Source organism: Amia ocellicauda, chromosome 4, assembly GCF_036373705.1.
Source record: "Amia ocellicauda isolate fAmiCal2 chromosome 4, fAmiCal2.hap1, whole genome shotgun sequence".
NCBI classification, from domain to species: domain Eukaryota; kingdom Metazoa; phylum Chordata; class Actinopteri; order Amiiformes; family Amiidae; genus Amia; species Amia ocellicauda.
This window is the reverse complement of record NC_089853.1, coordinates 19,474,528-19,489,349: the sequence shown is the minus strand read 5'-3', so window position 1 is coordinate 19,489,349 and position 14,822 is coordinate 19,474,528. Positions and strand designations below refer to the sequence as shown.

General features: G+C 45.0%; 2 protein-coding genes across 2 annotated transcripts; one reads left to right on the top strand and one right to left on the bottom strand.

Moving 5' to 3' along the window:
• The first annotated feature begins 346 nt into the window (after positions 1–346).
• eif3jb (eukaryotic translation initiation factor 3, subunit Jb) lies at positions 347–7,810 on the top strand. The gene is made up of 8 exons (XM_066701257.1): positions 347–457; positions 568–659; positions 2,515–2,569; positions 2,792–2,883; positions 3,540–3,648; positions 5,023–5,181; positions 5,534–5,607; positions 5,971–7,810. The coding sequence occupies exons 1-8, from the start codon at positions 355–357 to the stop codon at positions 6,103–6,105; spliced, it is 819 nt and encodes a 272-aa protein (XP_066557354.1). The 5' UTR covers positions 347–354; the 3' UTR covers positions 6,106–7,810.
• A 33-nt stretch (positions 7,811–7,843) lies between these two features.
• Positions 7,844–14,797, bottom strand: cilp (cartilage intermediate layer protein, nucleotide pyrophosphohydrolase). Its single transcript, XM_066700312.1, has 7 exons — positions 14,758–14,797; positions 14,410–14,673; positions 13,978–14,163; positions 13,193–13,507; positions 12,358–12,466; positions 11,560–11,717; positions 7,844–11,172 (listed from the first exon to the last, which is right to left on the bottom strand). Exons 1-7 carry the CDS (start codon positions 14,795–14,797, stop codon positions 8,837–8,839), a joined length of 3,408 nt encoding a protein of 1,135 aa, XP_066556409.1. The 3' UTR covers positions 7,844–8,836.
• Between the last annotated feature and the right edge of the window lie 25 nt (positions 14,798–14,822).

The following is a 14,822-nucleotide window of genomic DNA, read 5'->3' as shown; positions in this document are numbered from 1 at the left end:
CACTGCACACTGTATCACCCCAGTGTCATAAAGCAAACTTTAAAAAAACATACTCCTATGTATTTGATATAGAAATATAGGAAACTGACTCCTACCGCCCTGTGCAAAGTTTGATTGATGAAGGAGTTAGTATTTATAAAAAAGTTTAATTATTATTATTATTAATAATAAAGATCTTTCAAGAGAACAAGATTCTCCATGTTCTCACATACAAACTATGACCGCTACTACTGATATTATTTATATATATGTGTGTAAAGTGTTCATAAATATGTAAACACTACATGAGCTATTCAGCACTGCCTGCTATAACTCCTTACTCCCAGTAGGGGGCGAGATGGCGCCTGTCCTCCAATGTCCCATCATTCTCTGCGCGCTGCCGCCAGCCCGGCCGGATTCGCTCTCTTCCTGGCGCACAGACACACACACAGCAAGATGGCGGACGTCGACTCCTGGGGTAAGAATCCGAGACGGAGCGAATTGTTTCCACAGGGAAGAAAAACAGTCCCGGCCGTGTACGCATGACAGGGCTACCCGGCGCCTGACACGCTCTCTTTCTCTCGACAGACGCCGACAACTTCGAGGAGCAGGATGAGCCGATCAAGAAAGTGCCCGTGTTGGACAAGTGGGAAGGCGAGGACGAGGAGGAAGACGTGAAGGTAGATACGAGCGGCCCGGCAGTCCGGAGCGGGACCTCCGCAGCAGGCCGCGGGGGCCCGGACACCGCTGTCTGGCCGCTGTAGTCAGCAACCGAGAGGGTACACGACTGGTTTGAGATGTGGGTTTTGTTTGCGAGCCAGTTTCCTGGTCTCTGTCCCCTTTTCGACGCTGTATGTAGGCTGGAGTGCCGGTGCCAGTGCCGACTGGAGAGACGGGGAGATGTGGCGAGTGACAGGCCATGTGGGAGTACGTGTGTGTCTGTTTTCACCATGTAGAAGGGCCGGAAAATACCCGTGCCTATAGATTTGATCTTTATCTTTATATTTAATGCGTGCATCTGTGTGTGTGTGTGTCTACAGGGGTGTATTTACTTCCATCCATATGGGTTTAGTATTGGCCTTGTGAGTTGTTTTTAAAGAGTCTCCACCGTGACGTTTCCCATATGTTTCACTAAACCCGCACATGACCGTGCCTGAAATAGTACCTACACATACACACACGTAATACGCCCGGCTCCCACTACAAAGTTGATGGTAGATCTCCATGTGAGCCATCCGTCGTGGCTTGGAAGTAAATACCGTTATATCCCGGCTACTGTGGCCATTCCTCATGGCGTCGGTGGCCCGGATCAGATGACTGGATGTTAGTTCATTTGTTTGAGTCAGCCGATTGCCTTTTCTAACCTTGATGTCATAGTGGGGGTGGAAACCACCACGACGCAGGTTTTAGTCATTGAATTGTTCTCATTGTGATGCAGTGACAGGGCCAGCTCTCTGTTTGTACAGGAAAGCTGCAGGCTTCCTCCACGCCGGCACATGTGGGGAGCCTGCCGGTTTTGTATAGCCAATATTAGTCTGTCTTTCATTCGTGAAAGTCTTGTCTTCTGTGATTTAAAATGAGCTGGTTTCAGAAGTGTGTATTTAACGATATCTGTCAACGCCTCGCTGGCAGTTAACCTCCACACTTCAGTCGAGTAATATACAATCCGGGATACAGTCTGCATGGTTTGGAAAGTGGCCATTAGCCCTGTGCTTCCTACATCTGCTGTAGGGTGTCACTGCTTCACAGGCCCTGCAGTCAGCTGGAGGGTCACAAGGCTTTGGGTTTTGCTCCAGAAAAGTCCAGTGTGTTGTGTACTGTAGGTCACACCCATAGACCAGCTCAGCACAGCGGCCAGTGCCTTCTGGAACCTGATACAGCACAGTGTGGCACAGCGGCACCTCTCCCCTTTTATCATTATTCTTTTAAAATAGACTGTGGCTGTTTGGAGCAGTAAACGTGACACCAGATTCTTATACAATTACACATTTTATATCAACCCCCCCAGGAAAAAAGTGAGATACAGACAGTGAACAATAATTAGTATATATGTAAAATGACAAGCAGGGTTTTGTGTGTTCATATGTGAAATACTGCACACCAGGTCAGAGAGCGCCCTTGAATCAGGTCGTGTAATATAAGCTTCCTGTTCTGGAGATGCATGTGATAGATGGTCGTGTTTGGTGATGTCCAGATGAACTGCAGATGATGGTGTAATGTCACTGCAGTACCAGTGGGCACCGCTGCCCTAGTCCTGTCCTCGGGCACTGGCACATGGTTTATGGTTTATAGGTGATGGGTGAGCAGCACAGAGCAAGTGCAGTTCTGGATTGGGGCCTGAGGCGCTGAAGATGGCGTATCGGCCCTTATTCCCTCCTGCTTCTTGTCTTTCGTATTTTTAATTGATCTTGTCCTCTCTGGAGCGAGCTCTTACCCCGCCAGGAGTATAATGCGAGCTCTCCCTGTTGATGAGATGTGAGCTCGAGCCTTTGAGACCTGAAAATAATCGCAGTCCCTCTCTTCTCCAATCCACAGGACAATTGGGATGATGACGAAGATGAGGAGAAGAAGGCAGAGGAGAAAAAAACAGGTGGGTGAATACAATAACCAGAAAGTCTCTGCCTGCTGCAATCTGTTAAATAACTAAAACCTATACCCTTAAAATAATTGGCATGGATTGTATTTGGCGGAAAGAAAACCAGTATATATATATATATTTTTTTTAATGTAAATTCCAAAGATATTTTACTCTTTTCGTGCACTGTTTGTCTTCCCTGCTCTCATTAGTTTCTTGTTTCCTTCCATTTTCTAGACGTTAAAGTTTCAGACAAGAAAAAATTAATTGAAAAGATCAAAGAGAAGGAGACCCGACAGAGGAAAAAGCAGGAGGAAATCAAAAAGAGGGTGAGTATTCAGCGGTAGAATCACCGAACTGGTATGATTGTGAACTCCCGACTGCTTTGACTAGGGCCACTGTTATTCCACAAGGCATGAAAAAGACATACACTGTGAAGGTGTAACTAATTGTGCAGTAACTGGAGAAACATCAATAATACAAAGGTGTTACAGTGTAGTAGTACAGTACAACATTCAGCCAGCTTTAGAGCCCCTGAAATCCAGCAATATCAAGTAGGCTGAAGTATTAACTGTAAAAACTGTTTGTTCTTTGTGGGCTGTATCAAGTAGAGCTGTACATATTGTAACAGTTGGTAGGTAGTGAAGCAGAGGTCTCTTCACACTGACTTAACTTATTGAACATTTAATGTGAATATATAACTTTATACCTGTACAATATACAGGAAAGAAGTATACCCAGTTTATATCAGCTAGATCCTGTCTTTTGATCTATGGCCACAATCTCTAAGGCGCCAGGTTCGGGCTAATTAAAACCTGTTCGCTCACTGTGCACATCTCGGCAAATTTACCCGAAAGTAAATGTTAAATCATTGCTTTTTGGACTTCGGCTTTTCAATTCATTCTTAATACTAATCCAAACTTTTATATACATATATCAGTATTCTGTCTGAAATTTGAACATTGTTTTTGTTTTTCATTGTTAGTTAGAGGAATCCGAGGCAGAACTGACAGTAGAACAACAGATGGCAGAGAAGCTGCGAGTGAAACAGTTGCAAGAAGAAGCAGACCTTGAACTAGCAAAAGAAGCCTTCGGTAGGTACCTTATGCTGTGGCAAGATGGGTTTCTGCATTATAAATGTAGTGCAACAGTGAGGTTCAACAAAATCATAAAAACATGGAAACAAGTGTGTTGCAACCCTTGATGACTGAAGCTTGTGTTCTGAGAAGTGGACTCGGGGTGCTCACCACAGGACAGCTAATTCACACTTTCCTCCACCCTTGGAAGCGGTTAAGTGGCTGTTTCTGATGGTCTCAATCCCCAGACTGGTACTGTGTACATTGGTGTTAGAGTGGATTTTAAAAATATGCTCACACGGTAGAAAATCAAGTCAGTCAGCTTTGTGTAAGCGAACCTCTGAGCAGGTGAGTGAGGACTCAGTCCAGCTTTGCTCTGATACCCCTTTTCCACTGGCATATGCGAGCCGTGCTGGCTGGGAATTTTTGGCCCTGCTCCTTACCTAGGGCTGGCCCTGGGCTGAGCCGTGGCAAGGGAAGAGTTAACTGAACTCATCTTCACGTAGCGTCGGCCTACCTGATTACTAGGTCTACATACATTACAAATACTTAATACATGAATAAATTGCACCACAAATACTTAACAATTTACTATTCTGTTTATGTACTGGTAAAAGAATCGTAGGATTGATCTACACAGTGAGTTTAAATGAATGTGTTACAGCTTCGAGTGATAGCCCTTCATCTGTAAGTTAAGTTCGGTCTTTAACCTCCAACATCCGATAACTTTTTTAACTCGTTCTCTCGCCTCGAACGATGTATACGTTTATTTATAACAGTAAACGCTGATAGCTTTTAAATTACGAATTACGCCACAGTAACAAAACAAAAAAAAAAAGCTTTTGAAATAACTAAGCTTAGGAAATGTATAGCCTTCCCTTTTCCCCCTAAGTTGTTTACAACCGAGTACATTTCTCATAAGTTGTAAATTGTGATGTACTTTCTCTCTCCAAGAAGCTTGTCTCTGCTCTTTTCACAATGACTACCTAAACGATACTATAACGAAACAAATAGAAATTAAACTCAATTGTTACTTTCTTTCACATGTTTTTGTCACATTTGAGATTGTTTTAATGTATGTCTTTGCAGCTTCGCTATTACAGTCTGGTAAAAATAAAAAGCCAAAATTACAAGTACAACCACACTCTCAAGCTCCTGCTTTGTTGATATCTGGAAAAACCTGACTCTTTCAGCATCAGTCACGCAACTCTCGGCATCCACAACGTCTCGCATCATTCATTCGGCTCGTGTATTGCAGTGAATATGCCAGTGGAAAAGGGGCATGACTGCTGTGATATGTGCTTGTTAGTTTACAGGCCCTGCTGGCTCTACACCTGTCTCTCGGTGATTGCAAACAATGTCATGCTTTTTGTTTTTCTTTGATCCCTGCAGGTGTAAATAATGTAACAGGAATTGATGCCATGAATCCTTCTTCTAAAGATGACTTCACAGAATTTGAAAAGCTGCTAAAGGAAAAGATCTCCCAGTACGAGAAGTCCGTGCACTATTCCAGTTTTCTGGAGTCTTTGTTCCGAGATCTCTGTATTTCATGTAAGTTCCTGCCGCTGCTCGGGTCCCTGGCTCCTGTTTTTAGGTGGTTGGCATTAGGGGGTGTGCTGCAGCTCCTTCTGAGTGATTACTTGAATCTCAGACCTAGACACAGCTGTCCAGTTGATTCTGACTCAGAAAATGGGTGGATTTTCCTACACTGGCATCGTTCTTTCATAGTGGCAATTGATCCTCATTTAAAATAAATCTATATATGTGAGTGTGTGTTAAACAAATGTGTAATCTTGAATGTAAATAAACAGTTGACCCTTAGGTTCACCATGATTTCTATAAAAAGTATCAGCTTCTTACACTTCAAGTGTCTTGACTCTTTCTCCCTTCCCCCTCTCTGCAGTGGAAGTGGAAGACATGAAAAAAATCAGCACCTCCTTGACAGTTCTATTAACCGAAAAACAGAAACAGGAAAAGGTAAGGACTTAACTGTTTCCTTCTGCATTTACTGTTAGTGGAAAGAAAACATCCCATATTTGGTTTCTATCAGTATGTGGATACTGTATTTTGCTCATTTTATTTGGTCACTTCAGTGCCGCACTGCTCAGATATCTGATGGTATGAAGGGCACAGTCGAGAGCCTTGTCGAAGCTGCTGCCTTGAGTTCTGGCTGTACTGTTCACATCCTCGGCAGTAGACGGCGCTCTTACACTGCATCTCGGCCTTCATTCATGTCCTAGCGTTTCATCGAGCCTGAACTGAACTGATCATGCTGTTGCTGTTTTATGTTTTCTCCTCCTCCTCCTCTGTTACCTGCTCATGTTTTCATTCTGCTTTCAGCAAAATAAGGCGAAGAAGAAGAAGAGTAAAGGAGTGCTGCCGGGCGGAGGCCTGAAGGCCAAGCTCAAGGACGACCTGGCCGACTATGGCGAGTACGACGGCGGCTACGCACAGGACTACGAGGACTTCATGTGACGAAGGAGGTGTGCTGGCCTCCTCGCTCTGCTCTCCACAGTCCCTTAAACATGCAGCACAACCTCCTCATTCTGTCCAATGCCATCCTTAAAGATGTGGTATCCTTGTTTGTGCTCGGTCTTTGAAGGTTATAAAGGCTTTACAAAGAACACCATCTCCATGTGGTTTTGTCTCCCGATTTAAGTAGCCACCTGCGACCCGATTTTTTTTTTTTTTTTTTTGGTCAGCCTCCTCAACAAATAACAACCGAAACTTTGTTTTCCGTTTCGAGAGTGACTGTGCCGGAGTGAGAACTGCCTGCAGTAATTGCATATATAGAGAAGGAACAGCATCAACCTGGTAAAATAAAATAAAAAATTACAAGTCAATTTTTGTAATAACTATATATTTATATATATATATATATATATATATATATATATATATATATATATATATAAATAAATAACAGGGGGACTTGTGATGGAATGACTGAATAGTATTACTCTGTTTGGTAGCTTTTGCATTATCAAGAAAATAAATCTGATCTTCTATGCAAACAATGGGTATTTTCCTTTTCCTGTGGACAGCATTTAAAGTTCTGCAGAAAGGGATACTGCATCTTTACTATAGCCTGGGTCGCCAAATAAGACCAATTATTACTGCTCACGATTATAAGAAGGTAGGGCAGCCTAAGCAGACACTAGATCGCAAAGCACTTGTAAGGGTTGCTTCACAGGTGCACATCAGACTGGTTGGAATGAGACGTGAATGTGCAGGGCTTCAGTCGGAGGGAATGGGACGTAACTGAATAACTGAAATGATGGAAGGTATTCTGAACTGGCTGGTGTGTTGATGAGAGTTGCTTTGTAAGTGCATCTGGAGAAGATCTGTAATCGATATTTGTGTGCATAAAGATTTTAGTTTGTATTCATATTCTGTGTTCAATATTAATGCAACATTAAAGGGGGGGTGGGGGTTGGCTGTGGGTTTTTGTGTGTTTTTTTTCTTCTCATACTGGTACATTCAACACATCTGTAGGCTTGCTGGAAGTACATTGGGCAATCTGTCTTCATTGAGCGAGTCAGCTCATCATGCAGGCCGTCATTAACGTAGTTTTTTTTTTTTGGGGGGGGGGGGGGTTCCTAACATTTTATGAAATGTTGCTTAGCGAATATAAAGTGTTACAACAATTGGAAATCAAGAGTGCAAATGGTTACAACATCTGCAGTGTTTTATAGAGCATCTAATTTAATAAAATCGCTGTTCTGAAAGGGGTTTCTGTGTTCTTATGTTGTCACATAGTTCTTCATACTTCTAATAATAAGTGTTGACCATGAAATGAAATTGATACTCCATTATTAGTTTACAGTATTCTGGGAGGGTGGGGGTGGGAGGCTGGCTATGTATTTCCAATGCTATATTGTACAAACAAGAACCACAACATTCAGGAATGTGACCATTGAAAGTGGGTTTTGTTCGATCTCTCCTTTTGGAGATTGATATTTGTAATTTTTTTTGTTTGCACTTGTTTTTGTCTGTTGGTATTGTAAGATCATCCACTGTTGTGCAGAGAAAAACAATCTGTCCGGAAAGAGTGATGTAAAGAAACTGGAATTGGAATCGGTAGGAGTAACTCTGGTTTTAATGTCTCCAGCCTATCCGTGTGCACCCGTGTCATTTTAATTGGAAAATGTTTCACAATGAAATATGAAGATCAAATGCATTTTGAAACAAATGTAGGTTTTTATTTTCAAAATATATATTTTTTGGTTTGTTTCATTCAGTTACCCCACGCCCCACCCCCATTTTTTTTTTTTTTTTTTTTTTTTTTAGTCGTAGCCTTTACTGTCTTCATTAGTGTCAATTTCGCAACATCCAGAGAATCCGAATTCCAGGTTCTGGGGCTGGTCACCGAGTCGCTGTGCTTGACTCATGCTGAGCTGTGTTCTGTTTACTCCCATGTTTGCTTTTTCAGAATAAGAAAGATGGCAAAACAAAAACCAAAAAAGGCAAATGGTGCTTTTTTGTTTTCCTTTTTTCCAGGCCCCTCTTTCCAAACCCGGAGAGTGTGAGAGAAGCTGGAACAAAACTTTCTATACTTTTAGTTGTCTGGTTGTATTATAGGTCTGTTTCTTGCTTCCTATTCCTGTGTTTGAAGACCACACTTTTCCACTCCTTTAAATCGGCAAAATGTTTGTATCATACATTGGTCAAACCAAACAAAGAAAAAAAGTGTTACAGCAATGATCTTGGGTGTTAAATAATACATTCATTTCTTTCCTCTCATGCTGATGAGTACAATAAATAACCCTTTATTTACAACTTCAAGTACAGGTGATATTTATCACAGTATGATGAGAATAATCCATATGTATTTAAGATTAGTGTGCAAGTGATGGCACGTGTCCCTGGTTGATCATGCAATTTGAGTAGAACATTATTTTGTAACGGTGGGTAGTGTTGACACTCCCTGGTTCAGAGTGGGTCAGTATTACTAATGTAAAAGAAACCGAAAGCTGATTAATATTACGAAGTAAAATGAACACAATATTATATAAGGATTAAACACTATAAAGGACTAGGTTTTAAAACAAAATACCCCCCCTTCCCCCCTAAAAAAACCCAAATAATTGAGTGGTTAGATTCACACTGTTAAAAACATGCTACTCATATGCAGTGATGTGGTTCATCTGCAGTTCAGGTGGCTTGTGATAGAGCATGCCGGCAGGCGGGCCAGTGAGCAAGTGCTCTAGCCAGCTGTGGTCCTGCGGAGAGGGACTTGAGCGATGCGAGGACGCCTGCTGCCCCTCTGTCTCCTGCTGCGCCTGCTTTCCCTCACAGCGCTCACCAGCGTCTGTCCGGGTGAGTTCTGCAGCGCCTGGAACACACTCTGCCGCGTTGCCTGCCTGTCCCCGCAGGTGAAAGTAAGGGCCATCCCCACGTTACTCTTCATGACCCTGGAGGTGCCATCGGAGGTCCCGTCGAAACAACGACCCAGAGCGATCTCCTTCGCCGTCCTGGGGTCCTGGTCGGTCACGGTGTAGATGCCGTAGTTGTGGCCCAGGGGGTCCAGGGGGGCCAGCATGGTGAACTCGTTGGTGTCATTGTTGACCGCCAGCGGGAGGTGGTTCACCAGGTACTCCTGCAGCATGCTGTCCACGCTGTCTCGCTTGCAGCTTCCCTGGGGGATGATCTTGACCAGGGTTCGATCCACACGATCCTGGTCGTAAAGCATTCCGCTGCACTTGAACTCCAGGCAGACAGCTGACAAGTTGGACTGGTCCATGTCTCGGGTGCTACGCGCGTCCCGGATTCCGTACAGCTTCCCGACCGTCTGTGGGTGGGTGCCTCCCATGTTCCGGGAGCGCACCATGATCTCCTTGGGGCCGTTTATCTTCACCTTGATGTAGCACGCCCTGTACTCCATGGGCTTGGGCCACCAACTCAGATAGTCCGCAGTCCAGCTCATGGGATCATCCTCATTGAAGTGGACCGTGTTGTAGTCATAGTGGTCTCCCTCCACCCGGTAGAACCTGAAGTGGCCTGCTGTAAATGGGGCCTCCTCGCATTCCTTCAGGTTCTCGAACGAGTAGACGGGGCCGTTGCTCTCCTCTGCGGCGTTGGGGCTGGGCTTTGCCACGTTCATCTTGAAGGCTGTCTTTTTCATTTTGGGGTCTTCATGGTCTGTTCTCCTGTAGCCCAGCTTGTTCAGGTAGGGCTGGGGGACTCCAATAGCGTTGGGGTTGAATTTTGGTGATGACGAGACTGCTTCCAACTCCTCACCACCGATGTTGGCCATCACGTAGGCAGTATAAGCATCCGTCTTCTGGTCATCACAGAAAGCCGGCAAGCAGGCCCCATTTGAGCCGGTTATGACACTGTCGAAGCGCCCCCAGGCCCTGGGGTTGGAGGAAAAACCTGGGGTAGGCTCCATGTTGATCAGGGTGATCACCACCCCTTCCACTTGCTCGCTCGGCATGAACCTCTCGCTGCGGAAGGCTCTGACTTTGACGTAGCACCTCCTGTTCTCTGGCACATCCAGGTTAAACAGTCGGCGTTCCTTGATTTCCATGTTACCGATCAGGAAGGATCTTTCCTCCCGTTTCCCGCGCCTGGTCTTCTCCAGGTGGAAGTCTCCCTCTTCCTCCCAGAAGCCTGTCTCTGGGTTGAGGGACCACAGCTTCATCCCACTAAGGTGCTCCGGCATACGTACCTGAGCCGAGTCCAGAAACACCTTCACCTTGCCGGCATTTAGGGACTCTGTCATGGCCTCATCCGTGAAGTCCACTGAGAACATGCCGTAGGTCACTAGAGGCAGCACGTCCCCTTCCTCGCCCACAAAGTTGAGGTCGCTCTGAGCAGCTGTTGCTGTGGATATGTCTCTGGGATCCAGGAATGTCACGCTGGCTTTGACTTTTCCCACATAAACCTCCCCATTTTCTCTGTAAAAGGCATTAGGTGGGATCTGGAGCTCAGCAATGGGGTCCTGCCCTTCTTTCTCCCCCAGTGAGATCATGTTTGTCTCAGAGGAGAGCAGAGTCACTGGCGCTTTCCTCCGCAGCAATTTGACCTCATGGTACACTGCCCCACCTTTCTTGTTGAAGGGCAGCACTTTGGTGGTGTTCACAAATTTCTTCATGTGGTCAACAAAGGTGAGGACCAGCCTCTCTGTGTCGAAGGGTACCTGGATGGAGAAGGTGCCCTTGTAGCCTGTCCGGCTGACCCTGACGCCTCCCATGAAGACATGTCCGAAGCGCAGAGGCTCACCGTTGTCTGCTGCCACTGCCCTCCCGCGCACGATCACCTTCGTGTCGACGCACTTCTGGCAGCCACACTCGGTGACCACCATGGTGGGCAGTGTGTAGCCCTTGCAGGTTATCTGCTTCTGCTCCATCTTCTCCACCCCACAGCAGTACGACACAGTGTCCTTGCACCTGATCCCATTGTCCAGCTGTCCGGTGCATGTTCCTGTGGGGCACTTCCCAACATCGTAGAAGAAGGAGTTGCTAGAGTTTTGGTAGCAGTCGTGAGGCAGGCGGATTAGGTGGGACTCAGGCTCAGGTTTACAGGAAGGCTCCTCAGGCCCTGTCAGGAGAGAAGTAAAAGTGTGTATAGTCTGTTATACTACCAGCACCTTCCCTTGGCTGAGATGAAATGGAACACTACACAGGACAAATAAGGTATTGTTTGCTCCCGTATTTCCTGGCACTTTCTTAGCTGCCTAAATCTAATCTAAATCTGCCTAAAAGCTGCCTGAATTACTTTAATTTATCAAACACAGTTACGAACATCTTCTCCTTTGTTGAAACTAAATAAATCATTAGTAACAGACCCGACCAGTTCCAAAGTGCAAGTGGTGCCAGATGGGAAAGGTGCCTAATTCATTTTATTTCATAAAAAGAGGAAAAACAAAGAATATTGAATGTACTTTTTAAACAACTGATTTTTGAGGACTGACTGGGGGATACTCACCAATGACAGTGAGGGTAGCAGACTGGGATTTGATGGTCCCAGCTTCGTTGCTTGCCTTACAGTGGTACTCGCCCGCCTGGCTTTTCTTCAGTTTCTTCAGTACCAGGGTGCTGTCATACTGGAACTGCTTTCTGTCCAGCAGGGTGCCATTATGATACCTGAGAAAATACAACAGACATGCACTTATATCCTGCTCTGTATCAGGGGAAAGCCACACCACACATACAAATCTGTAAGTTTGACTCAATCAAAAGTCTTTAAATATATATTTTCAAATAAGTAAAAGTAATTTCTAGGATTGTCAAGTTAAAAAAAAAAAAAAACACTCAAATGAACAGGGTGTGTGTGTTTTATTATGATGTATTTGTTTGCCACAGGTCTTCTCATCCAAGGATTCTAAGCAGAGTTTACAACAATATAATAAAATCAATAATCAATTTTAAATTCACAAAATTACGCTATATTACACATGTGCATATGTATGGACAACACAAAGGACCCAATTCCCCAGTTAGTAAAGGGTTTACTAATGAGTAAAGCCAGTACATATATGTATTACAGTTACTGTAGCACACTTACACCTTGTCTACTCACACATAATGGTTAAAAAAAAAAAAGAGAATCAAAAACCGAAACGTAAGAAATCCTGTTTAAACTGCATATATTGCTTGTGAATAAGTCTTTTACCAACAATGGAAACCCATAGAGTGATGGTGGATTGAAGTTTTTGTTTGGCCTGGTCCTTAAACAGGTAAAAGACAAAAGCAGTCCCTGCTGGTGGAGTTCCCCTGCTCTTACCACAGGTAGTTGTCCGGCTCCGGCTGTCCCCCCACCTTGCAGCAGAAGGCGGCTGTCTGGCCCTCGCGCCGCGCCTTGCTCTCCGGGTTCTTCAGCACATGGGGCTTCTCTGAGGGGACAGAGCAACAGGCAGCCAATCAGACCTCACGCTGTGCAGGAAATGTACGCCCAGCATAGAAACATGTCTGTGCTCTCAGGCCTGGTGCCTCGAATTTATGTATTTATTAAAAATGAAGTATGACCTTAAGAACTCTTTGGTGTGTAAACATTGTAGGTATCAAAAGGACAAAGTGTCAGGTAGTGGAATAATATTAGTCCTTTTAACCCCTGTCAGATAGCACTTCACAGATTGTTATTATGCTTCTTGCGTTTTTGATTTGTTTTCCTCCTTGCTCCCTTTCCTGTAGCCCTTGACTGTGACCCAACATCTTGACAGCACTTAGCTTTTACCGTCCAGGATGTAGGACCTCACTTACTGTACTTGCCTGTGTAAATTGGAAATTGGAATTTGTAAAATGTATTAGACTTTGAATTGCTATGTTTTATGTAAATTGAATTTGTAATGATTGATGCCTTTATTGGACTGTATTTTTGCACTTTGTTTTGCACTTATGTTGTAAGTCGCCCTGAATAAGGGCGTCTGCCAAGAAATAAAAAATAATAATATTGTTTTGAGGGGTTTAATCCGAGTTGTTTTTGCTTTAATAAATTAAATCCTCAGGCCATTCCTGCCATTAGACTTCTCAATTATTATTATTATCACAATTAGAGCATATATATGCTGTCATAGCATAGCATAACTTTGTTCAATAGATCCATAAAAGACTGGCCATACCTGCCCTCTGCAGCTTGACATGAATGACGGAGACCTTGTCATTACTGGAGGGCACCGTGACTGTCTCAGGGGCGTATTTCTCCAGCTTGACCCTCAGGGTGGTGTTGCCGTCGGGACAGACCCCTGGGATGCTGAAGTGGCCGTTGTGGTCTGTCAGGGTGAGAAGCTTGGCCGTTTTGCCCACCCTGAGCAGTGCGGCCCCAGGGACAGGCAGACCAGCCGCAGTGCGAACCGTGCCCAGCAGGAGGTGCTCCTCACACATGCAGGCTTCGCACTCCGCATTCACATGGCCCATGGGGCAGGACAGGTTACACACTACAGCACAGGGAGATACACACACAGCTAGACCTGTCACAGCAGCTGGACCCTCAGCAACCCTCCCCACAAATTTGGAACAGAAGAAGAAACGACTATGTCTAAGTATTATTAATTGCTGTTTGTTTGTTTCATATTAAATGTAAATGATTTAAATCAGGAAATTGAGAATATAATTCCTGGAAATCTAAATGAGTCTGGTGTTTAAAGAGTTTCAGGAAGTATGTGAAGTTCTGGGTGTGTTCACACAGTGGAGTGGAATCTGCATGGATGTTTATTGCATACTCACGCTGAACTTAAATGTAGTTCTGTGCTTTCCTAACAATATAAAACAAGGAACATCTGTATCTTTGTGACAAAGATGGATGTGTGAATGCATACACACCATCTTTTCCCCAGCACACATGAAAGTATGATCATTGTGCGTGTGCGTGAGAGAGAGAGAAACACACTAGAGACCACTACTTTACCTGTGCAGGATGGTCCTTTGCACATTCTGCCTTCCACAGTGGGTCCGATGCACTCCTTCTCCCAGTGGTGGGAGTGTGAATTGCAGTTTCTGGAGCGCATCTGCACAGCAGTGCCCCCACACTGGGCGGAACATGGGCTCCACTCCGACCATGGTCCCCACACTCCCTCCGCTGCGGCCCCAGGGGCTGATAGGAGGAAACAGCTGTAGGTTAATGTGGCTGTTGTTGGTTTGTGTTTGTGTTTTTTGTGGGACAGCTCTGTTGCAAAAACAGACCCCCAGTCCCAACTGAAATAAGCAAATTTGCACACCTATGAAGAATCTGGGGATATTTATATATATATTTTTAAAACATAATTTTGTTCTCCCCACAAAATAATCCCAAAGTCTCCAAGTCAAAACTACTGCAAAAAAAAAATGTGGCTGCACTGACCTTTGGGGCAGAGGAACCGGACTGCGTAGTTGGAGCAGTTCCTCCCTTCGGGCTGCTCTGCATTCACACACCAGAACCCACGGCGGGGGTCCAAGTGCACTGTCTCGCCCGTGCTGTGGGCCGGGGTCCAGTCTGTGGTGCGCGCCTCCAGGGCTCGGGGGGAGTCGCACACGCGCTCATGATAGTAGAAGCGAATGGCATCCAGCTGCTCATAGTCACCCTGACCCCCAGGGTGATCCACGTTGAACCAGGTACTCCACTCGTCTGGCAGGGCAGACACAATCAGTGTTTAAACCTACAGTACTGTTACTGGCACATGGGCTGGGTGGGCTTAAGCCCCTATCCTACTGCTCCAATTCCCCGACAGTTCCCAGTCTTTCTCAAACATTGTCAACAATAGTATTTCTCCTTGA

Coding starts and splice junctions, on each gene's coding strand:
- eif3jb (XM_066701257.1), top strand. CDS start 355: ATGTCCCATCATTCTCTGCGCGCTGCCGCCAGCCCGGCCGGATTCGCT. Junction 3,649..5,022: donor ACTAGCAAAAGAAGCCTTCG/GTAGGTACCTTA, acceptor TGATCCCTGCAG/GTGTAAATAATGTAACAGGA. Junction 5,182..5,533: donor CCGAGATCTCTGTATTTCAT/GTAAGTTCCTGC, acceptor CCCTCTCTGCAG/TGGAAGTGGAAGACATGAAA.
- cilp (XM_066700312.1), bottom strand. CDS start 14,797: ATGTTTGAGAAAGACTGGGAACTGTCGGGGAATTGGAGCA. Junction 13,508..13,977: donor CAAAGGACCATCCTGCACAG/GTAAAGTAGTGG, acceptor CCTGTGCTGTAG/TGTGTAACCTGTCCTGCCCC. Junction 12,467..13,192: donor TGTCAAGCTGCAGAGGGCAG/GTATGGCCAGTC, acceptor CTGTCCCCTCAG/AGAAGCCCCATGTGCTGAAG.